Source organism: Danaus plexippus, chromosome 24 (assembly GCF_018135715.1).
Source record: "Danaus plexippus chromosome 24, MEX_DaPlex, whole genome shotgun sequence".
Classification (NCBI taxonomy): Eukaryota; Metazoa; Arthropoda; class Insecta; order Lepidoptera; family Nymphalidae; genus Danaus; species Danaus plexippus.
Window position 1 is genome coordinate 4,672,832 of NC_083552.1, and position 25,153 is coordinate 4,697,984.

At 34.0% G+C, this 25,153-nt stretch overlaps 4 protein-coding genes across 8 annotated transcripts in view; 3 read left to right on the forward strand and 1 right to left on the reverse strand.

The window, feature by feature from the left end:
* The window catches only part of LOC116775983 (transcription factor EB), a 64,220-nt gene extending 57,164 nt beyond the window's left edge, over positions 1–7,056 (reverse strand). The window contains exon 1 of one of the 2 annotated variants that reach the window (XM_032669054.2): positions 6,722–7,056. In XM_032669054.2, coding sequence (XP_032524945.2) covers positions 6,722–6,882 — 161 coding nt within the window. In that variant the 5' untranslated portion in view covers positions 6,883–7,056. The remainder of the gene's footprint in view (positions 1–6,721) is intronic. The other variant, XM_032669053.2, reaches the window with a different exon arrangement.
* On the forward strand, positions 4,044–5,287 carry LOC133319497 (uncharacterized). Its single transcript, XM_061524173.1, has 2 exons — positions 4,044–4,818; positions 4,902–5,287. The coding sequence occupies exons 1-2, from the start codon at positions 4,110–4,112 to the stop codon at positions 5,051–5,053; spliced, it is 861 nt and encodes a 286-aa protein (XP_061380157.1). The 5' UTR covers positions 4,044–4,109; the 3' UTR covers positions 5,054–5,287.
* A 483-nt stretch (positions 7,057–7,539) lies between the features above and the next one.
* On the forward strand, positions 7,540–9,372 carry LOC116775985 (probable small nuclear ribonucleoprotein G). Its single transcript, XM_032669057.2, has 3 exons — positions 7,540–7,698; positions 7,790–7,937; positions 8,986–9,372. Exons 1-3 carry the CDS (start codon positions 7,667–7,669, stop codon positions 9,034–9,036), a joined length of 231 nt encoding a protein of 76 aa, XP_032524948.2. The 5' UTR covers positions 7,540–7,666; the 3' UTR covers positions 9,037–9,372.
* A 110-nt stretch (positions 9,373–9,482) lies between these two features.
* Positions 9,483–23,814, forward strand: LOC116776045 (solute carrier family 12 member 9). Of its 4 annotated transcripts, none has more exons than XM_061524284.1 (20): positions 9,483–9,699; positions 10,855–10,983; positions 12,925–13,047; positions 13,412–13,546; positions 14,212–14,349; positions 14,788–14,990; positions 15,204–15,405; positions 16,120–16,389; positions 16,600–16,715; positions 16,961–17,046; positions 17,479–17,680; positions 18,496–18,627; positions 19,074–19,181; positions 19,678–19,826; positions 20,185–20,367; positions 20,606–20,787; positions 21,065–21,168; positions 21,708–21,802; positions 22,108–22,222; positions 22,593–23,814. In XM_061524284.1, exons 2-20 carry the CDS (start codon positions 10,872–10,874, stop codon positions 22,671–22,673), a joined length of 2,736 nt encoding a protein of 911 aa, XP_061380268.1. In that variant the 5' UTR covers positions 9,483–9,699; positions 10,855–10,871; the 3' UTR covers positions 22,674–23,814. The 4 variants fall into 4 exon arrangements, with proteins under 4 accessions (XP_061380268.1, XP_061380267.1, XP_061380269.1 ...); XM_061524283.1 differs by lacking the exon at positions 9,483–9,699 and adding an exon at positions 9,717–10,042; XM_061524285.1 differs by lacking the exons at positions 9,483–9,699; positions 10,855–10,983 and adding an exon at positions 11,943–12,020.
* Positions 23,815–25,153: the final 1,339 nt, after the last annotated feature.

Sequence of the window (25,153 nt, forward strand, 5' to 3'; positions counted from 1 at the left end):
TAATGAACAGTGTACAAGTATGTAGAGAAAATTTCATCTTTATTGATTATGAATACATATTATACTAGTTTTTGCCCCTGACTCCGTCCGTGAACATGAGGGTTGTGCTCAGAGAGATATTTATAAAGTGTTTTAAAACATTACAAATAGACTATAGTCAGCTATCTTGCAGGCTTATTATTATACATAACCTAGACACTGACTACAGCGCTATCTGCCGGGCTGATTTGTGAATCTGAACCATATGGGATGTCACCCAAATGCGTACAAAAAAATCATTTAAATCGGTCCAGCCGTTTAAGTGGAGTTCAGTGACACACAGAACACGTACGTATAATGATACATATGAAAATGTGGTTTTGGAAGGTGCTGGTCTGTCGGAGGTTAAATGGATGGTATCGCTGTAATCTACGGATGAAGCTTCATCCATCAAATTTTATATTTGGACTTCATCCGTGCCAAATTTACATAAAAATATCAAAACATAAAATATATGAAGGAAAAAAATTTGAACTCAGTCTGAGACAAACATAAAAATTACTCATACATAGAAATGATTTTAATAAATCTGTATTAAAATAGCAGATAACGAATCAATGTACATTGATCATTTTAATTAACCCGAGTGATCTCAAACGCCAGACTCTCATTGGTCGATTATCTCACTGAGTGTACGTTGACAGAGCAGAGACAACTTATGGTATTGATTACAGAATTAATGACAAGCTACTACAACAAACGGTTCAGAACTATTAATATATATATCACATTTAATAGTTATTTGGCATGTATTACATATGTTTGTAAAACTCAAAGAGTACAAAAATACTTATAAAATCAGATTAAAATGAGTTAAAAAAAAATCATATGATAGGAATATTAGCGATATAAATGGTTTTGCAACGATGATGATAAAATATCAATTAATGTTATTCATATACAGGGTGGTTTTGAAGAAGAGAGGGAGAAGAGTACCTTTACTTTATATATCTGGTAGATATTGAAGAGTACAGAGAATTATCCTTTAGATCAGGAATGTACTTATTCTCTATTAACACAACCCTATCCCTTTCCAGCTTTCTATTCCTAAGTATAAATATAAAAATTTTATTTTAAAAGGCAGGTCTGTTTACAATGAGAGGTTTATAACGATTTATTCAATAGAATTTTCTTCGAATTGCTAATAAAATAATATACTATAAGAAAACATTTTTCAAAAAATATATCAGCTTTTTAAATAAGAATAATAAATATATATAACTATAGGTAAATTAATAATAAATTTCAAAATCCGAAATTACTGATAATTACATGATGAAAAACAAGAGTAAAATATTAATAATAATCTATGTTGTACATTAAATTAATAACTGTTAGAGTTGTAGTACAAATGTACAATATTGACGGCCCTATCGCTAGAGAGAGATCTTCTAAACGACTGACAAGGAAGAGTAAAATATATGGGAGATTTGATGAAAATAGCAATAAAACATAAATAAAATAATTATTAAAAACATAATATTCAACATTGAAAATTATAGATGGTGGGACGAGTTGCGTTAGTCTGAAGCCTAAGATTGCTGGCAACAAAATTCACATTAGTATTATTTTTGTCCGCAGGTGTGTTCCGTCTACTTGTCTACTACAACATCTCCAACTGATATACATCTTTGTTTATCATTATGTAATTCGATTACGATACGTTTATATGACTAGCTCCTTCCCGCTGACCCGTCCGCGGACACGTTGATTTAACGATATCAAATAAACGAGAAAGTTACTATCTCTGCCTTTTAAAGCTTCACGTCTGATCTACTAGACTGAATCAAAATATCTTATAGTATAGATTAATCCGTCATTTCTCTAGCCTACAAAATAATAACGATTTAATAGAAAAACAATTAAACTTTAAGAAACATTACTATAACTTTCCAATTATCTGCATAGGTTTATGTTAGAGAAGTTGTAAATATACTAGTATGAATTAAATAGATGCGTTTTTATTACGATACCCTGATATCTTGTTAATAATATTACTTATTGTTTTTATACGCCAGTTTATGAGAGAATAGATTCAAACCTTTTTGCAAATTCCACTCAGATGAAGCTGCAGGTAAGATATACATACTTATATATATATTCTAATATACTTTCAAGCAAGTGTTTTGTTATTTTCTCCCATACATTTATTTCACCATCAGTTGCATTATGTCAACGTAGTTCATGATCATTCCGAGCTCCACTGGAGGCCGATTGTGACAATTTAAATTGGCTTCTATTATTTTACACTACTCTAATATGTGCCTTTGTACCGAGCATCTTAAATATCTCATTTCAAACAAAATATAGCGTCTCTGTCATTTTTATTACAACAAATTAACATAATGATGTCTCACACAATCGTAACCATCATTGCAAACTTTTAGCGACTAAAGACTTAGTAATATAATTTGTAAGTAAATAAAGAAATTACTGTATACATAAACCTTTATTCAGTATTTTAAAATTGTATATACAGAAACAAAAAAAAAATTTAACGGCGGACTTTTTTATATAATTTGAATCAATTAATATTTTTGATTTTTATCGACAAACGCACCTGCTCGTAGTGCATTCTGCATATTAACAGTCGAGGATCTGGCAACGAATCCCGCGGTATACCCACATAAAGGCACCTACGAATCCCTATAACTGGCAGCACTATCGGAGAAAGATTCCAGTACCAGACTAGGTGATAAAGGCGATATATCCTCCATAAGAGACAATTCTAAATCAAGCTACGAGTACAAAATAGCACTTCCTATAGCTGAGTCTGACCTCGCTCTCTGGCTACTTAAAGATCTTGACGAATTGGAAGAAGACTTGAGACTCTTTAACTGCCAGATAGTGTGGAGCAGACGATAACATCAGATGCTGGACACTTGATTAATTTCTGAGAGGAACGCATACTGTCCCAAGTTAGCGATGGATTTTAATTCCACTAACCACTTAAGCATGAAGTATGTGAGTTTGGCTAGGAAAGGATACTTTCTAGTCAAGATACCCCTCAAACATATTGAAGTGTCCGTTGACACTTTATTTAGTCGATACACTTTTAAATAAAACTACGTTTTCCTTGGAGATTTATTATTCTATATTCTAGTTGATTTTCCCATTAATTAGCAGTAATTTTGATGACGGGAAAATAAGACGAAATTTTCTGCCTTGATTTTTGTCATTTACCGTTACTGAATTCTTAATTTTTTCTCGTTCTGCTCTAGATGTCCCTAGAATATTTGAACTGTGCCTCGAGGTCTGAGAATGTGGACAAGACTATGGAATTTTTATTTTATTTGAAAAACAAAAAAAATTTTTGATGAAAGCAACCCAGGCATCAGATAGTTACCATCAACCTGCTCTATAGAAACTATGCTGTAATTTTACTTACTCGCCTCACTGATTTATCTCGACGTATACCTGTCTTCACGAGCAAGGATCCTGTGTCTTGTCAAACCAGATATAATGGCTTGGCTTGACCAAAATGTATTCAAACACTACTGACTTCTACAAACGTATATCGCAATGTTTTGAAGCCATCCACAGTTGAGTGACAACCCGCCATATCACCACATGTGACCAAAATAATGACAAAATAGACGACATACAAAAAGAATTCTTTTAAAAACATATTTAAACCACATACGGCTTTTGCAGGTATCACAGTCGCTGAGGTTACAAACTATATCTCTTTTTACCTAATGCAGAGTCAATGGAATAAATGTTAGGGTCCAGATTAAAATTATTACAAAATCCATGGGATGAGTATGTGTTGCGTCTTATAAAAGCAATTAACTCCAAGGTATTCCAACCAATAGATTATCTCCTGTATTTTGAAAGCTAATTTTGAAATTCCAGCTAAATTACTAATGATGTTGATATTCTTAATTTGCTGAGGAATTGAATTCAAAGATTTGAATTTTTCTGTGATGACATATAAACATAGTGGTATTAAATTTTCATACACCTATCTTCACGTACCTTAACATTTATAGTTGTATGGGGTTTTCCAATAGGGACGCTTGAACTTTGACAGCTGATTGCGGCCATGTTGTTTGAGTGACAGCTGTCAAATGCAGTGTGTTATATTCATTCCGTCCTCCCAAACCACCATGGCAGGTTACAGTGTCGAGCAGCACGTGCAAATCATAAAATTGTTTTATGAAAATGGGTCTTCAGTTCGAGCAACGTTCCGCGCACTTCGCCCGTTTTACGGTCGCGATGATCGTCCTGCCGAGTCGACTATCCGTCGATTGGTGGACAAATTCGAGTCAACCGGGTCAGTTAACAATCAGCCGGTTCCCGTGCGTCAACGTAACGCGAGATCTGCCGAGAATATCGCCGCTGTGCGCGACAGTGTCCTCGAAAACCCGCGGCAGTCAATTCCGCGTCGCGCACAGGAACTCGGCCTTTCGCAGACGACAACTTGGCGAATTTTGCGTTGTGACTTGAGCCTGCACCCGTACAAGATCCAGCTGACCCAAGAGCTCAAGGTTAATGACCATAGACAGCGCCGTGTGTTCGCTGACTGGGCATTAGAGCAGTTGGAAGTTGACGCCGATTTTGGCAAAAAAATCATCTTCAGCGACGAGGCGCATTTTTGGATGAATGGCTATGTCAACAAGCAAAATTGCCGTATTTGGGACGAGACCAATCCACACGAGGTTCACCAAGTGGCAATGCACCCGCAGAAAGTGACTGTTTGGTGCGGATTTTGGGCCGGAGGCGTGATTGGTCCGTATTTTTTCGAAAACGATAATGGTGTGGCCGTCACCGTCAATGGTGAGCGATACCGGTCGATGATAACCAACTTCTTTTGGCCTGAAATCGAGAATATGGATCTGGACAACATGTGGTTTCAACAGGACGGCGCTACGTGCCACACAGCACACGCTACGATGGAAGTTCTGCACGAGCAATTTCTGGACATGGTCATCTCGCGCGGAGGCGACGTGAACTGGCCACCGAGATCGTGCGATTTGACCCCGCTGGACTTTTTCTTGTGGGGTTTTCTTAAGTCGCAGGTCTATGCCAACAAGCCGCAAACCACCGATGCCCTCAAAGTCAACATACGCCACGCCATCGATCAAATACAGCCCGATTTGTGCGCCAGAGTCATCGAAAATTGGACCTTTCGTGTGCGCGCCACCAACCGAAGCCGTGGCGGTCATTTGAATGATGTCATATTCCATACATAATGGGGTCGATAGACCTTCCAAATAAAAAAAAAAATTCGCAAATATCTTTCCTACATGTATTTTTTTTTGCATTTCAAAGATCAAGCGCCCTTAATGGAAAACCCTTTATCTTAACATAGTTTTGGAAATTTACTTCAATACTTATTTAAATAAACTCTAAATCCATATAATTATTTGTTCATATATAAAAAATATTTCGTTATTTTCCAACATTTGCATTAACGGTTCAATATTGCTATTTGCTTGTTAACATATAAAAAACCTTAATTTATCATATAATTAGCGACGATTCACTAAAATGTACAAATACCTATTTCGGAAAAGACGACCGAAATCTCTTGTTAAAATCCAGCAAACATATAGTTTAACGAAAATATATTCCTTGGATTAAACAACAGGGAACGAGTCAAAGAAATCGTTAGTGTGAATTATACATTATTATCAAATATTTAATGTTATAAGATAGCGCTGTGCAGATAAATAAAATATCACTTTGATGAATCGTGCTCACATAAACATAGCGAAATTTCACTCAGTAAATAATATAATTACATGATGAATAACACGATATATAAATAAACAATAGGAAGGACCATTTCAATTTAATAATACTTAATTGTTATAACATCTTGATTCTATCATAAGCGAACAGTTATATCGAACGGTAGAATTTCTAAGCGCGCTATTCATTCGATTTTTAATATTTTTTGTCAACCATCAGAACTCCTTAGAGGTCAGTCCGCGGGGTGGAGGGGTGACCGTGTGAGGAGAGAGCCGCGACCCGCGATCGCTTCACGTGATATCTCCACTATACAACGTCAAGTGGAGCAAATTGATTAACAACTTACATAAAAATCAACCGTTTCCCCAAACATATTGTACCCGTCATAACATTAACAAGAGATACATTTAAAAACAATGTATAAGTTGTCATATCAGCAATGAGGTTGAGGTTAAATATAATATAATAAAGATGTTTATTGATTATCTGTGATCCGAACAGGTTACGCGCCGAATTCTAGATCCGCGAATAACTTAACATTAAATTTGGGTCAATATTGAAAGTTAGACCTGAAAATCAAATCTAAATGAACACTTCCCTTCTGTATTCACCACTTTCATAGCAAATAAGTATTTCTAAATAGGCGGGAAGACGTTTAAAAATATATAAAACACTTAAATGTTACTAATTCAACAAATTTTCTAAATAAGGTCTTGGAAATACAATCAATCTGTATGTTAATACATTTCCAATAGGAAAAACTCAAATTTATGATTTAAACACTCATAAAGAATGTTCAAAAGAAAATTTCGCAGAATGGCCATAAACGTAGCCAAACTGGGGACTCTGCCAAATATAATTCAGGGCCGCGGGCGATCTGGCTTTAGAGAAATGGTTCCTCGTACTTATGAAAACAATGAGCTAAAAATATTCGCGACAAGTTTGAAACTTTCCAGACTTGGATGAACTTAAAAAAATTGCTTACCTTTCAGTGACAGGCACTGCTTTGGACTTCAACTCGTAGAACAAGAAATCCTGGTGATGCTGTGAAGCATTCATCTCGTCCAATATCTTCTGGTCAATATTAAAATCGTTCGAAATGAGCGATGCTAGATCGTAGCCCATATCAATACCGGATTCATCCATTTTTAAACTTTTCACTAACACAAACTTTTTCACTAATTATATATATAATTTTATAAATTTACATATTTAATGTAACAAAAAGTTTTTATTTATGTAAGAATAGGATGAATATCTTTACAGCATCCATTCTCCCAGCTGTCTACTTGTTGCTATTGTTGACTTTGACTATTTTGTACGTATTGGTATGATAATATATTATACAGCATGTTTCAATAGGTTATACATTTCCTGAAAACCTAACATCAAACTATACTTTTATTATTCACCGTATCATATAGACACGTTATTTTTATTTTATATGGCAACTTATGGCAAGAAAAATGATAATTTATATAAATCACATGACATGATAATAAAATGTAGAGATGAATTTAATGTTTCAATTGACAGAATTAGTTCACAAATTATCTGTTATTTATTGTGATGTTCTCAAAAGATAGATTTCTAATTTTAAATATAAAGTCTTATGCTTTTCAAAAAATATACTGTTTTGCAAAAAGTTTGTGTTTTTTAATAATTAAAATTATTAACATGAACCCATTTTTTTTAAAGTTTTAACATTTAATATTTTAAATCTACCTAATACATCTGAAATCTTATCTGTCGTTTCCCAGGTATTTATAAAAGATAATTTATAAGCTGTGGTTACTATTGCTATTTCAGCTCGACTTTAAACATTCGACATAAGCTTGTTTTGGAGACGCTCTAACTTGCTTGACTTTGAAATTTAAATATTTAAGATTTACTTGAACATTCATAAGTATTACTTAATTAGCAAACAATCATGTCTAAGGCACATCCTCCAGAGTTGAAAAAGTAAGTTTTTTACTTATACACAGGGATATGAGTCCAACAATGTTCGGCCCGCTTTATAACCTATTATTTAAACTTAATGTTTCTATTATAGGTTCATGGACAAGAAGCTGTCCATTAAACTAAACGCTGGTCGTGCTGTGACGGGCGTTCTTAGAGGATTTGATCCTTTCATGAACTTGGTACTTGATGAATCAGTTGAGGACTGTAAAGACGGGCAGAGGAATAATATAGGGATGGTCGTAAGTAAAGTTTACCCTAAAAAACACTTTTGCTTGCTTATATTTCGACTTAATGTAGTGTTCAAAAAATCATGACGGGTCTAATTAGTCACCTCATGATGTTCTTTTATATTGTAAGGGATAGTGCTCAACTATCATTTCTATATTTCTAACACATTTTATTAATAGTGTCAGTCATTGTGTATAATTCCTTATCCATTAAGTTAAAACGAATTGAGAAAATATTTTTTTAGACCACATACAATTAATTTGTAATTTAGGGTCAAAGATATTTAATTCTTAAAATATTTAATATGAGTTATCTTTTGTAAATATTAAAGAATTTGGATTTGAATCACTTTCCTTTTTGTAATAATGATAATAACATTTTGTATTTTATAAGGTATAAATTATTTAGTCTCACATAAAACATATTTAAATTTGAACTCAATATTTCCTATAAAATGATTTAAGTCTTTTAAATTTAAGAAAAATAAAAAATTAAGATTTGTTTTTGTATTTATATTCTTTTAAAACATTGAGAATACAGTATTACTTATATCTTAACATCTTCTTGAATATTCAAAAGAGTTATAAATGTGAAAAAATAACTATGTATAAAAAGAATTTACAGTGCATGGAGTTCCTCCACGCAGAAGAAGGACGCATAACGCAAGAACGAAATAGGAACGCATAACGTTAGAATGAATACAGGAAGGGGTAGAAATTAATTTTCCAAAAATTTTTAGTGTTTCTTTAAGGCAAACTAAAGTAATATTACTTACAAGTTACAGTTGATTACCCTTGTGGGTTCTAACACCACACATTCCCTTTAGCTCTGTCGGTATCATCACCCGCAAACCCCCTTCCCCCCCTCCTGAGCATTAAATGTTTAATGCAACCTTATTGGAAGTTGCATAAGAAATTATATTCATTTAACAATAAATTTATTAATTTTATAGAAATATGGGTTCCAATTGATATTGAATCAATTTGTAAATGTAATATATTTTTTTTTTTTATCATTACTGTAATAATTTAATCAACAGTACACATCTTCTACTTTCAGGTAATCCGTGGAAACAGTATCATCATGCTGGAGTCTTTGGATAGAATATAGGATTATACTTAATAATTAAATAAATAAGTTTTACAATTAAGGAACTTTATTAGACAGAATTTCTATTTTTGTAAAACACCATGCAGGCAAAATTGTTTTGTATAGTCTTTTACTTAAAGAAATAATATTTGTTGGCCATGTCAAGTAACAAAGTTCTCTATCACAGACACCATGACTTTCAAGTTACATTTCATAACTTTCATGTTCAGATATAAACCAAAAAATAGCTAATTTGTTAACTATACTATACTATTTCTCTGTATAGACAGGTGTAAAATATAAATTGTAATATTTAAGCTAATCTAAAATCCTTAAAAATTATAGAATAAGAATTAAGGAGTGTCTTTAATTTCCCAAACCTTCCATTAAATAATCACACAGTTTCAATTAATTCCTTATTTAGAACGTTTTATTAACACACTTTTTTTTTATAAAGATACCATCTTATTTAAAAGTTTTTATGTATTATTAGTTGCGGAATAAGCAACATTTCGGTTTTTGAACGAACCCGTCAACTGTCAAATGATGATAAATTTGTGATTGTTTAGAATACACGAATTTTTTATGTATATATATTCGGGGCATACCAACATGTACGAAACTCTCTAAAACTGTTATAGCATTCATAAGAGACTGAAAGAAAATAATCTTAGTAAGACACAAGTAAGTTTTGATCCTTATATTTACTACTTACTAGTGTCTGATTCATCATAGAATGTACAAGTGACTATTTGAATTTGGCAATTTGTAAAAGGTTCTCGTCTTTGTTTTTGTTTTATATGAACTGGTTATGATAGTTTTTGCAATTGTAAAAAAAATGATGTACGAAAATTCCGAAATAGGGAGTACTCTAAAATATAGATCGTGCAACGTTGATGGAAGCGTTTGACGTTGTAATATAATTGGCTTAGACTATGTTTGGACCGATTCATAAGTTAGTTAAAAACTGCCTTGTGTGTGGGATTGCTGTGTTAAAGTTATGATAAAATGGAGGATATACATCTAAGTGAGTTATAAAACCAATACCGAATTTTTTTCCGATTTATGCGATCTTCCTTTAGATATAAAACTTAGATTCTATCTAATGTTTTTCTCTGTTTCTGGATGGAATAAATATTTATAAGATTATTCACACCATTATAGACTTTTCATGCCTATTTTAGGTACTAATTCCTAATATTTATTTATTATTATTTTATCTTTGTTGTGTTTTGTATGAATCATTATCATATAGTTGGATATCATTTGTCATAATTGACAAATGTATAGAAAAGTGGTTTATTATCAATAAGCTTACTGAATATACATTATTTACATTGATTACTTAGTGTGATGTATGTATTGCATGCATATGTGATGAATGAAAAAAAGGAACCCTAGTAAAATGACAAAAATCTCATCTCTTGAGTTTTCAAGCATTTAATGTATTTGAATTCTGAAACTAAATTTAATATAAATCCTATTAAGGCAATATCTAGCAATCAGAATACAAACCTAGTTCAAAAACAAACTACAATTATTTTTATCATACAAAGTGACTAATGATTAAGTTAAAATTGTACAACACATTACAAGTGTGCTTCAAATTTATGAGTTTTATTCACCTGCATGCAGTTTTTATAAGGGTAAAGAAAAGCTATTTTTTGGCCTATCAAACTAATTTACCTTTGTTATTATATATTTGTGCCTCATCCCTACAGGTGAATGTTATTAGACGATTTGTTATTTTTTCAACCAGGCATAATTGCAGAAATATATATTACCTGTTTTAATTTTACTATAATAAAAACTTTTATATATTAATCCGTCTGTCTCTAGGGACAAAGCCATCTATAATGGCGGATACCCTGGACCCATTGTCACCGAGTACAAATGACTCCTCGCCAGGCTTAATGCATATATTGAGACAGAGGCTGGGCAGGACACCGACGGGTTCTAACGGAGATGGTAACTAATTAATTTATTGGTATTTAATAAAATTATTCTCTTATTAAGAGTTAATATAAAATAAACTCATTTAATGTTATAAAGCCATGTACATGCTTAGTCCATATTGCAATGTCCACAACATTCAGTAACAGTTTTTCATTGAATGCGAGACATCAACCTCTTTGTATACCTATAGCGTGACATTCCAAGCTTGTGATAACGGTACTGTGAAGGTTTTAAGTCCAATTTGTGATATTATTTCATGACATTAGTTCAACATTTAGCGATTTTTTAATTGCTTGCATGACATGCATACAATGCATGTGACATTATAGCTGTTATTTAAAATTTCATGCTCGCCAGCTCGGACTGAGAATATTATAATTATGTATGCTATAGGAATAGATATAACTGTTTCAGTTTAAATGTTATTATATAGTCCTCATAAAGATAATTGATCATTATATGACTAATTGTTTGAGTTATATACAAATATCTATCTATCTATCTATCTATCTATCTATCTATCTAGAAGTGATAGAAGTAATTTTATTAAATTTAAAAATTCCTCTACTCCTTAATAGTCATTTAATAGGGAGACACTTAATAGAAAAATCATAAGCCAAAAATTTTAGATAACACCTGTGACCTGATACTCTTACACTGCTTGGCCTCTACTAACCAAGTCAAATAAACGGGCTTTCTAGTGAGAAAAACCGCATCGAATTCGGTCGGCCGTTTGAGAGTTACTATGCCACAAATAGATAGATATTTATGTTATATTTTTAACACCCCTCTCTTTTCGAGCGAATACAAGACTTACATACATTAATAATCTAGTTTAAATATACAGATTATCAATTCAATAACTGTGATTAATAAATACAAAACACTTGTTTAAAGTATGCCAAATTTTTGTGTCTAAACATTGTTGAAACGTCCTCCAAGGTCATGTGAAATGCATTCAGGTCAATCTATAAGCCAGCGGCCAGCACCGTCCAGTTTGATAACAATTATTGATCTATTAACACGCGAAATGAGCGACAAATTAACTGGTGATAATTTATTTTTATATAATTTGTATACAATTATTGTTTTTGTTTCTATTTTTGGGTGGGGATTGTCAAATATAACAGTAAGTTTGAGTTTTGACGTAACGGTAACGCCCACAATTTTGAATTAGCCTAAATAAAACAGAAAAGCAAACATTAAACATTGTTGAGTACGTTGTATTGTGATTACATGATTCACGGATTTTATTCATACGGTGTTCGTTTATTTGTTCGTTATTAAAACGGATGACGGAGGAAATGTGTTGAATGTTTAACATTTTCAATAAATTACAAACATCGTTTGTGTTTGAATACAGATAACTATATTCAAGTGTGTTTCTAGTGCAATGTCTGGTAATTATTTTATTGTTTCACGAGTGCTTATATATTATGTGTATATTGTATAAGTGCAACGAAAAAATTATTGAAATAAAGTATTACTTTTTATGTTATTATTATTTTTATAATGTAAATTATTAATTTTAGAAGAGATCACAACAACCGTTAATTTGGCGGCATTATATTTATATACAAAGCTTTTTCAGTGATTTAAAAATATTTACATTGATTTCGTCGACTTTTCCCAGATATTTATCCTTAATTTCCTGCGTCTAATATTGTTGACTTTTTAATTAACTGCGGTATCTAAGGTGTATTCATTTAAAAAGTGAGGATTAAAAGTAAGGTTTTCGGATATTTCACACGTGAAATGTAATTACCTATGAAAGTTCATCTCGTCTGCCCGTGATCACGGTTGCTGAAAAGTCAGGAAAACCTCAAACTTACTTCACTTCACCTAATTTTACCACATATTTAGTATCTAACGAATACGGCAGATCGAACTAATTTCATAAAAACTATTATATTTGTAGATCATAGTACCTAAACGGTAAGTTATAATTTTCAGGATATGTCGAGTTTGGTGAGTTCAGATCAGAACGGCCTGGTGTCAAGAAGGTGGGCACCTTCGCGGGAGTGTTCTGTCCTGTTGTCTTATCAATGTTCAGCGCTCTCGTGTTCATAAGAATGGGTGAGTTTTACTGTCACAATATTAAATTGACAATTATTCTGTTAAAAATATCTACCAGTATATACCTCTGTGTTTACAATGTAAAATATATTTTGTTCTTATTATTGCTTTTAATTAGAATAATTTCTTCAAGTTATATTATGTCGTCTTTCTATCTGTTATTTGTTACCAGATTCGCACTGTGATGAATATAACGTTCGCTCCATACTATATATAAAAATACAGTTTTTTTTTTCATACTTAGTAATCGATTTAGTTTGATTGAATTAGCCGCGATATCTCGCTAGTAACGAGTTTGGTCATTGTTTATTGAGTTTTTTGTGTTCTGTTAATGAGTTATTCAGGTAGTATGTTTTAATTCCAGGATATCTCATCGGTAACGCCGGTCTTCTGGTGACTCTGGCGCAATTCGGCATGGCGTATTTAATAGTTGGCTTCACGGTCACATCGATCTGTGCCATTTCCACGAATGGGGCTGTGGAGGGCGGAGGCGTGTACTGTATCCTTTATATGGCCTCATATTATTCACTGCAAAAACAAGGAGGTTGTGTTCACTCATAACTTTTATGTGTATTAAGACCCTTTAATTATAATTTTAAGTGGTTTGGAATTTAAAAATATTTTTTGAAAAGAGACTTAGCAAATGAACAACTTATGTTTTTAACTACACTGGCTTTAATATATTTCTTTGTAAATTGCAAATAAAAAATATTTTTTGTATTTTGTTATGACTTTAAAACATACAGCCACAATATAAACAAAAAATATTTGTTTATACAAAGATGAGGTATGTGAGAAGGAACTAAATAAAAATATGTGGTTCCAGTTATTTTACTATTTTACCATACATTCACTGCATCTGAATATCAGGGTTTGGAAATATTAAAACTACATATAATATATGAACGAATAATCATATTAACCGACTGTACTGAATCGGGTTTCAACTGTATACATATATATGTATGTACATTTTCATAGCCACAATTTACTTATTTTCCTAAAAACTAGTAAGGTAAGGCTTCTGTTGAAAAATTTTTTTTTCCAGATGTATGAGTCTATAGCTTATATAACAAGAAGTAGTTTCTAAATGTAGATAATTATTAAATTAATGATGCTATATATGAAGGTGGGTCACAACCAATATTTCCTTGACTATATCAGTCATGATAAGCAGGACTCTCGGTCCCGAGTTTGGTGGTGCTATCGGAACTCTCTTCTTCTTCGCCAACGTGGTGTCCAGTGCTCTCTGTATATCAGCCTGCGCTGAGGCTATGGTGGAGAATTTTGGGGACGATGGTGGTATGTTTTCTTTTGGACAGCTTCTCAAATTTATTTGAAAATTATGTAGTGAGATTTAAGGCTTTCGCGAGTATTGATTTAAATGAAACTAATATTATTCGGATTACTACGCGTATTTTATTATTTTTAATAACTGAGTACTTCTGAAGTTTCGGTTACTGTGCAGCAACCGTGATCACATCTCGTCTGCTCTGCTCGTCTAAAAATAATAAATACTCGTAGTTATCCGAATAATATTAGTTTCATTGAAAAATTATGTACCGAACTCTCAGATTTTGCAGTTTTGAGCACTTTCAAACTCTACAATCTCTTGTGTAAGAACTTACTCCCAATTTTATATCTTAATTCTATTAAAAGCCAATGATAACTTTGGATTGTTTTCTGCATTTTTATAATAATTTACTCCAACTAATTTCAATATTCCCACACGTATTCCAGGATACCTGATCGGTTCCAGCCCTGGCTTGCCGAGTGGTTACTGGTACAATTTCCTGTACCGCTCGTCGTTGAACGCGGTGGGTCTAGGCGTGTCCCTGGCCGGAGCCTCATTATTCGCGTCAACGAGTCTAGCGATCTGGTTGACGACCATCATTTGTCTGTTCAGCGCCTTCCTCAGCTTCTTCATAACAGCTCCCGGACAGGTAAATACCATATCGCAACATCAGCTCATATATTAAGTGTGTTATCTAAATAATAATATATGGATTTTATAGATTTATCCATAAAATTCGTTCAGTAATATGGAATTGAACCAAGATTACAGGCTTTTAATTAAAGTTAAGACTATCAAAATAATTTAAGACTAAATATATCCTTATTCTGATCATATATACAAATACAATATCTCTTTCCAGATAGAAAAGCCAGCTTCAAACACCATAGTGAATGCTACCAACTTCACCTACACCGGTCTGAGTTCGGTCACGTTACGAGAGAACCTCTATCCTAACTACTCCCGCGACTACACAGCTGATGGGGAATTCGTTGATTTCGCGTCAGTTTTTGGGGTGCTCTTCACTGGGGTCACCGGGGTCATGGCTGGGGCTAATATGAGTGGTGGGTCTTGAAAAACGACACACATACACTTAAACCATAAGTCTATCAACAATCTTTACTTCACTTCACTCATTAACAATGCAAATTTAATAAATATTTTTTTATAACCTATCTATCTATACGACATTGTTCAGGTGTCAAGGAAATTAATTGTTGGCAAATTAAATAGCTAGAAATAGAAGACATTCTTGCATTGGACCTAACAGCATTACTATGGATAATGTTAGTTCCTGAAATAAATAGTATTATACAGTGATAACTCATGAATAGAAGTAACAAGATAAGATGCGGAGTATTGGAAAATACATATAACGATATAATTTAGGAATTTCAACATTAAATGTATATCAGGAATAGTTTTAGATAGAAAAACGTTTAAGAATATATATTTGTATGGAATGTAAAATTTTATATAATATGTCCTTAAAACAATTATATATAAAAAAATTTTGTTATGTTAATACTGTAACAGTTTTTTGGAAATAGGTTTTTTTTTTGAAACAGTACATTTTTAAAAATCATCTCTAACCAGTCGGCTATTGTTATGTTAATTAAGAAGATTTTTATTTCGACCAGACAGCTTAAAGTGGGTTAAGTCTAGACTAAATTGGCAACAGTGACATGATGTTTTTTTTTGGTCTTTGTATCAATATGTATTTCAATTATCTAAATCTTTTAGTGCTACAAATACATAATGGAATCGTATTTTTCCAGGCGAATTAAAGAATCCATCTCTGAACATACCCCGCGGTACGTTGGGTGCTCTGCTTCTAACAGCTTTGACGTACCTCTCGTTGTCGCTACTGACTGCTGCGACGTGTTCGAGAGAGTTGCTCCAGAACAACTACGTGTACCTCCTGCCTATCAACATCTGGCCGCCGTTCATAGCGGTGGGTATGCTGACCGCGACCTTCTCAGCTGGGTTGTCAAACCTTATTGGAGCTTCCAGAGTACTCGAAGCGTTGGCCAAAGACGATATATTCGGTGAGTCAGCAGGAATAAAATATTAAAAATATACCTATCAAACTAAACGTATTCCATTATTCTTGAAAGTAACTCAAATTTAGTTGTGTTATAAAAAAACGCTAAGTAAATCAATATATATATATATTTAAATGTTTGTATGCAAATACTATATCATCTTCAATGATTACTATACAGATGTAGCGTTTTGTAATCAATAATCTTCTTCAGGATTCCTCCTCCGCCCCATGGTGTCGACCTCCGGTAACCCCGTGCTAGCGGTCATCGCCTCCTGGCTGCTGGTACAGTTTGCCATAATGGCAGATTCGCTGAACGCAATCGCTCAGGTATATAAAAATATATATACAAGTCTAGTTAGAAATATACTATGATTTTAATATACAGCGTGTAATAAAACTAATACATGTAGTTGCGGTAACCGTGATCGCTGTAAACTAACCGAAACGTCGGGTGTATGTAGTTTTTAAAATAATAAAATGACGCGTAGTGATCCGAAAAATATTAGTTTTATTTTAATGAATACTCGCGAAAGTCTTAGATCTCATTACGCAGCTTGTAATTTTATTTCCAGGTCAATTCCGTGTTGTTTATGACGAGCTACTTCGCTATCAACCTGGCATGCCTGGGTTTGGACCTGGCGTCTGCACCTAACTTCAGGTTACAGGACTTACAGTCTTTATGATTTTATATCAAGCGCAATAATTCGTATAAATATTTTACATCCAACCTTTATACAGAAAAATCACAAAAAAATATAAACATATTTCTAAGTGATTTAATTATTTCGTTAATTTATTAAAATTATGTATGATGAAAGAAAACAATGACGGGAGACAGGACTAGAAATATCCTCAAAGGAATAGAGAATTTTGTAATAGCAATGATATTCAAATAAAAATCTATTACATGGAACTTTACTGCTCAGTCCGTAGAGCAACGGCAAACGATACTCCGTAGGTCGCGAGTTGTGTTCCTGCTCGTCTTATATCTCACCAATTCTTTTATATCTATCCAACTTCATGAATATCGTTGGAGAAGATTAAAAACATGAAGATTCTTATGTAATTACGATATCCCGTTATGCTTCAGGCCGACGTTCAAGCAGTTCTCGTGGGCGAGCAGTCTGGCCGGGCTGGTGGGGTGTGCGGGAGTGATGTTCTTCACGAGGGCGGGGTACGCGGCGGGCGCAGCGCTCGCGTGCTGCGGACTCGTGCTGGCGTTGCACTTCCTGTCGCCCGCCGCTGCCGACCCCGGCTGGGGCAGTCTGAGCCAGGCGCTCATATTTCACCAGGTAATGCCTGACATTGCATACATGATGACCAATCATCAGGTTCGGATAGAATCGTTTGGCGGTAGAATTGGGAGCGAGCTAAAAGACTTGGGCCTGTCTAGAACTAACAATTAATTCTTGGAACATGTGTCGAAGGCAGCCCTAGTAGTTCTTTTCAAATTTGGTTAGGTAGGGAGAGGAGCTTGGACGGTGGAGGTGAGCGTTTAACGCGCGTCAGATAGGGGCTCTTTAAACCTAAACCTGGGTCACAAGTCCCAGGCACTGTTGAAGCTGCTCTCCCTGCAACGCGATGGACCCGACACCCGCACGGTGAATCCATTGAATGCAAAGAGGTTTTCTTTTTTTTATCATATTTGGAAATTCCAGGATAGGCTATTGAGGATAAGTTTCTGTTGAGAGCATTTATATTCTTCTGTCAGGAGATATTGTTTGAGGTAAACATTTATTCGACCAGAGACAAAGAGATGGTCGCGAACAATGTGAACATATATAACCTTTTTAGCGGTTCAAGTATTATATGACATCAATGTTTATTATTAGCACACTGGGAGACTTTTCTTTATCTATTAATAATTTATTATTTGTCAATTGACGTTACCTATTTCTGTTCATATAAAAATGTTATAATTAAAATTTTAACAAATTTATGTTGTGTTACAACTTCAAGCGAGCCGCAGGACCCGAACCATGCCGTGAATGTGAAAAGCGTTTTGAAATCAATTGAGTTGTTTACACCATGTCTTCTCGTATTAGTATCGAGACTGCTTGTAAAAATATCAAATAGCTTCTGTTCATAATATTCCCTACTGTCTCAGGTCCGTAAGTACCTCCTGCTGCTGGATCCTCGTCGTCAGCACGTGAAGTTCTGGAGACCCCAGATGTTACTCCTGGTCGCGTCCCCGAGACACTGTGCTCCCCTCATCGACTTCGTTAACGATCAGAAAAAGGTACAACACTATTATACATTAATTCATTTTAATTTCTTTTATATTATAAAATTCTATAAAGAATTTAATAATGAACCTCTGGTCAGTCTAAAAGTCTGTATCTCCAGACTGAAGACAGGCAGTCTGAAGGTTTTCGTTCATAAACATTCCTACAATGTACATAATATCAAAATCTGTCTGTTCGTTTCAATGCGAATCTCGGTCAGCTCACTCAGTCTATATTTCATTATAGACTGTTTAGATCATTTGTCAGCTAGCCTCTTACTCCTGTGTGTATAAATAGTTTATATATTAGTAGTTGGTGGTCATATTCATATGTTTATTTTTTCACCAACATTGAATATAATTTTAGATCTTATTTAATTAGTACTAAGTAATATAAGTTATTACATATATAAGTATACACTTAATAGAATAACATTATATATATATATATCAATCTTCAGGGCGGTCTGTTCGTGTTGGGTCATGTTCGTGTCGGTGAGCTGGACGGCAGTGGGGATCCTCTGTCTGATGAACACAAGTACTGGCTTCAGCTGATAGACCACCTCAAGGTCAGAATCACACTACACTTTGACAATGAAGCAACTATATATATAAGTATCTGTTCATACGACTTGTGGGTTACTCACTTTGGACGGCATGTTTTTATATACCTTTTGGTATATATTATATTTCACTGTGTTAAGTTTAAATATATTAGTTAAATCACATGTTTGTACAATGCTTATTCTATACGAGGATTAACACAGATGAGTAAGTCGTGCACAGATAAAATATATTAGCAATCACTGTTTTGGTTTCATTAACATCAATAGTGTTTTACTTATGTAACTATGTACAGATAGCCGATACAGATGTATCTGATATATTTTTGTTAGATTTTCTGTTGTATAGATATAATATATATGTAAGGCTATAGATATATGAATTTCAAAGAATATATGTATATTTTTGTTGACATAACTTAATATTATAGATTTATTCCTAGGATAGTTGTAAATCTCTCTAAGTAAAGCTAATCGCTGTTTATCATGTAATCATCTCCAGGTGAAGGCTTTCGTGGAACTCTGTCTGTGTGAATCTGTGAGAGGGGGGGCCGCCCAGCTATCGCGGCTCTCTGGGCTTGGAGCTATGAAGCCGGATACTGTACTCCTGGGATTCAGGGACCAGGCGCCGCATAGAGATTTCTTCAGGGAGTATGTATATAGTGTTCCTTATTTATATTTCGGACACCTCGTACATGCTTAAGTATGAAAAGTTGTTTTATTTTCTATGTATTAGTTAGTCTATATACTTTGACAATATATTTCTTGTAGAATTTCATAATAATATATACTGTTTGTTGTTTAAATTATTGGATCTCGCATATATGCAGTGCATGAGCTATACCTTACAGTTTAAACTGTAGCTTAAACGGTAAAGCAGTATTACTATATTCCAGAGGTAGCAGGTTCAAATCCTATTCGAGTATTTTCTAATTAAACGATCAGCTCAACGTCTCTTTAATGCCAAAAACTGTATTACGCTAATTCCTGTATGTTTTTGTGATTCCAGCCCCTCGTCACCTTACAAGACGGCTATGTTTGACCTGGAGGGCGGGGAGGTGGTGTTCCCCGCCAGATCCTCCAAGATCTCCGTCACGGAGTACGTTAGGATCGTGTCTGATGTCCTCTGTGTCGGGAAGAACGTCTGTCTGTGTCGACATTTCCACAAACTCGATATGGACGCGATCGCCAAGTGAGCTGACGTACCAAAATACATTTAAGCTACTCACGAACATGATATATAGATTGAATTAATCACAAAGCAATTATTTCTTTAAGATTATCTTTTTCATCTCTTAAAATGTATGCTGACATACTGTTGTCAATATTCATTTACATAGACAACTATTTTGTCCATTATATATTGCCTTATCAATATTCCGTGGTTAGTCTTATGTGCTATATAACTGTGTGTGTGTTTATTTATTCAGACGCTCCTCGTCATCTCGGTCCATCGACGTGTGGCTGGTTGAGCCTCTCCGTCCATCTCGCGAGGAACCGTTCTCTGTCCGAGCTCTGTTCGCGCTGCAGCTAGCGGCCGTCGTTCGCTCAGCCAGGGGCTGGACCCGTCTCGGCCTGAGAGTGCATATCATAACAGGGGTGTCGACTATCGGTAAGACCTTAATAATTAAAGTATCTCAGTAACTTTGTGATCTAACAGGGTAATAAAGGTTCATTGAAGAAGTAGCATCTTTCAGGTTTCCACACTAACAGTTCAGTACTTCTTGTAGGAACTATCCTACATTTTCTTTGCCCTCAACTTCCCTCTTATTTATGTGTATATTTAATAAATTTTAACTATTTCAAGCCCCAATCACTAATCTTCTGGACCTTATTAGATATAGTCAGCTATACATCTATGTTATACACATGTATGTCTATCGTAACAGGAACCCTACCCTCGTCCCCTGATCAGTTGTCTCCTGGCCGTCCAATCACCGAGCGTCTCGAACAGCTCCTCAAGATGCTCAGAATCAATGCCACCATACATCCCGTGAGTTCAGAATTGTACATTAATTAATTATCTATGTCAGAACAGCTTTCTCTATTCAATAATTAAAGTCAAGCAAAATTACATATAGGTCCAGCTTCAGAGCTTTGGAATAACTAAAACAATGTACTAAAGTTTTTGGGACAGTGCTGGTCAGCTCTAGAGGTGTGCGATCAGGAAAAATATATGGATAATTTATAGATTTATATCGTAATAAAATTATAATTTGTTTATCTCATTCATAACAATATTTTTCTTTATATTTTATTTAATAGTGTTTCTTTTAGTTCATTCCAAACGATTTAATATTATTATACGACAATTTAGCGAATTTAATTTGAACAATAGCTATCACGATAGTCGCGTGCTCCTCAATCTTAAAAACAAAAATCAGTGTATCAATTTTTGAACCGAACATTCTTTTGTCCTATAAATATTATAACACTACTGTCATCTGTTCAGGCGATGAGTAATATTTTATCGGTGACTGGTCCATCGTGTTTGGTTAATATTTTAATCAAGAGTTGTTTTCTTCCGTCCAGGTTCCTGAATGGCCTTCATTAGAGGGGTCTCATCGCTGGGCGGACCTCGACGACGATCAGGTCTATCAGAGAGTGCCCCTGAACTATTTACAAAAGTAAGACTATTAACAATATGAGAAATTAATAGAATATGTACATAATAAAAATATATATTTCGTTTCTTTTATCTTGTCTCAAAGTACAAAGTCACGGGCACAAATAGTAGCAGACTGTAACTTTTTAATATGGCAAAATTACTTATCGATTCATAATTCTTCAGGTGATATACAAAAACACACACAAACACACACACACACATGCACACGCACACGCACGCGCGCGTGCTGACACACACACACACATGTATATATCTGTTTTTAAATTTATATTAAGTTATCAATTAACCTTAAATCCGTTTCAGAGTGAACTCTATAATAAAGGCTCGCAGTTCCGAGGCGGTGGTGACGTTCATCCAGCTCCCCCCTCCCCCGCCTAGCGTCAACAGGGACGACGACATATGTAGCGATTACTTGAAGGTACGTCCAATATATATCATATAAACATTACATTATAAATCCTTTTCGTGTTTTGAATGAACACTCCGTGCTTACAGAAGAAATTTTATTATATTGTCGGAGGTACAGATTCAGTCTTAATTTTTAATATACAGTGTTACTTCAAGTAATGTCTTACAAAATGGCTGATATTTATAGTTTTCGAATACACGGTGAAACTTAAATGTTGCCATTACAAAATTACAATAGTCCAGTGTTGTATTTAATTATAATCAGTCATAAAAATAATTCTAAGGATTATAGTATATTATAATTACTACGGCACAGAGGGCGCCACTTTTAACTATATGTTTTTAAATAGTGAATAAAACGGTTTTGATGTAACTTTCAGACGTTAGACGAGCTCACCAAGGACCTGTCGCCCACGATCCTCGTCCGGGGACTGAAATCTGTGACATCAACATCCTTGTAATATTATAATGACCAAGGCCTCGTTGACAAATGACATATCACTATGATAATTATTAATGTAATATACGATAGAGCTGTCAGGGATATTTATATAACGCAGAATGTTTATAAATAAAAAAATCAGGAGTAGAGTTGTCCTTAAAAAAAATAACTTTAACATTATTCCATGTTTTATAAAGAGAAGTCTTATGCCACTTCCAGCCATTACATTTCATTAAGCATTTTTTTTATTCAATACTTTTATATTATGTATATATACTTTTTATAATTCTACATATTTAAATTCATACTGACCATCTTCATATTATTATTAGTTGATACAAACATGATAAATTATCTAAGAATATAATTAATTTAGTTCGAGTATGTTTTCGTTATTCGTAAAAAATAGTAAACGCATGGACATAGACCAATAGCGGTTACTTTTAAATATTTTTTTACTTATTTTTGTATTTTTTCTTTTTCATTCTTTACATAGATATCGTTTATACTGCTTGATGTTTTGAGATTATTTTTTCATCTGTACACTTTCGATCGTTAACTTGAGTTATGTATTTAAACATCGACTTTAATATATGTCGAGGCTGTTCTTTATCTTCACGGCCGCTAACTCTCAGTCTGAACACTAAACGCTCTGCGGTGATTCAAAGAAGTATTAATGTTGTGTGAGTTAAGCCCTTTATTTTTTTTTATATTTAGAGATCTCTAAGTAATTCGTCTCAACAAGCTTTTTCTTATGACAACGTTAGATAGACATATTAAATATATTATTTTCTAGTTACTAGTATACTGACATTTTTATAAATCTTTTGATAATTTTAAATGTTGACTAAGTGTAATCACCAATTATATGAAGCTAAGGAGACACGTGCTATTGGAGAGAGGTTTTTCTTCTCCCGGCGGTAGACACGTGCGATGTTTAAGTATACATTTTGTAAAATAAAAAACTTTTAAAATATTTTTTTCTACATATATATATATAGAGTATGTTGTCTGCGAGTGATTATTTCTGCTGCTGTAAGTGACACCAGGTATGACGAAACATGAACAGAGTCGCGGTAGACGTAGGACGCGCGGCGCGGCGTGCGTGGCGCGGGATCAAAGTGTATTGTGATATGACATTAAATGTATTTTGAATTAAACGTGCTGTTGTTGTTATTATTATTATTATTATAGATTTCGTTTATTTCTTTATAACACATATATATTGTGATTAAAGATATTTGTCATATATATATATATACATTATGTATACATATGATATTGGTGACACCTGATAACGTAACTACCCATAATAATAGATTACGTAAATAAAAGATATTAGCTCCGATGGAAAAAACATATTCGCTCACGGATTTTTTTTGTGTTATGTTTATTAAAACCACACTTCCTGTTCAAATTATTTAATATATTAAACATTGCTTTCGTTTAGTTGAATGAAAGCTAACACGGATAAAATAAAAAGCGGCGGAAGCCATTTGAAGAAGTTTAATGTTGAGTGTGAAAAAAGATATGTCAAAACTATATACAACATTTGCGGGAGAAAAGACTCGTACTACTGTGTTGAGATTTGTTTTTGTTTCATAATATGAAATTAAACGCGAGTTTAAAATGACTCCTCTTATATAAAAAATATGTTATTTAAAATTAAATCAGCAGTTAACAACGTTCCTAATAAATAACTTCACAACGTCTATAAATACGGTAGAGAATGACTGTCGCGACTACTATTTCCTTTTTGTTTCCATCACATATAAAAAAATGTTTCTTTATATCCCGCTAAAGGTACAAAAAAGAAAAATACTCCTGGGAAAGTCCAAAGGTAAGACGAAAGATCTGTCCACCGGTCGATAGAAATGGCGAAAACGCGCGAATACGAAAATAGCGCAAGAGAGAAACCTTTTATGTCAAACATCTAAAAACACACAATGGTGTTGAAGAACAAGAATTGTCGGTAAGGTCTTCGACTTTCACTTCGGATAGAGTTGACCCTCATGTATCCCATGGTGAACCATGGACTGGAAACCACCAGGAGTCCATTGACATCCGGACACGTCTTAGCATTCCAAACATGAAACAATCGACTTGGAAGGTCCACGACGACAATTTAGCGGACCTGTTAGAGCATCCGGGCTCGAAACAGGAATTGAACTTGCAAGTAGAAACTTTCCAAAATACAGTTTACGACTACTTTAGCGAGCAAAATTCACCCTAAAATGGTTACGCTCGCAAAAACAAAGAATTTACTTTTAAGTTAAAAATAGGGAGGAAAAAACGTGAAATAATAGAAAATCTACGTACAGCTGAAGCCCTAGGCGACAATTATCTTAGTCATCAACTAGCTAGGGCTTTAAGATCAATTCTTAAACTAATTCAAGGAATATCGCAGCAAAGCGCAGAAAATTGCGATAATTTTGAGCGGCAAAACATGAAGTAGATTTTGATAAAAACCCTTTTGAGTATTTTCCGCGTTCTTTCTTA

Coding starts and splice junctions, on each gene's coding strand:
- LOC116775985 (XM_032669057.2), top strand. CDS start 7,667: ATGTCTAAGGCACATCCTCCAGAGTTGAAAAA. Junction 7,699..7,789: donor CATCCTCCAGAGTTGAAAAA/GTAAGTTTTTTA, acceptor TTTCTATTATAG/GTTCATGGACAAGAAGCTGT. Junction 7,938..8,985: donor GGAATAATATAGGGATGGTC/GTAAGTAAAGTT, acceptor TTCTACTTTCAG/GTAATCCGTGGAAACAGTAT.
- LOC133319497 (XM_061524173.1), top strand. CDS start 4,110: ATGCAGTGTGTTATATTCATTCCGTCCTCCCAAACCACCATGGCAGGT. Junction 4,819..4,901: donor TGTGGCCGTCACCGTCAATG/GTGAGCGATACC, acceptor TGGTTTCAACAG/GACGGCGCTACGTGCCACAC.
- LOC116776045 (XM_061524283.1), top strand. Junction 10,984..12,924: donor GACGGGTTCTAACGGAGATG/GTAACTAATTAA, acceptor TATAATTTTCAG/GATATGTCGAGTTTGGTGAG. Junction 15,406..16,119: donor GGCTGGGGCTAATATGAGTG/GTGGGTCTTGAA, acceptor GTATTTTTCCAG/GCGAATTAAAGAATCCATCT.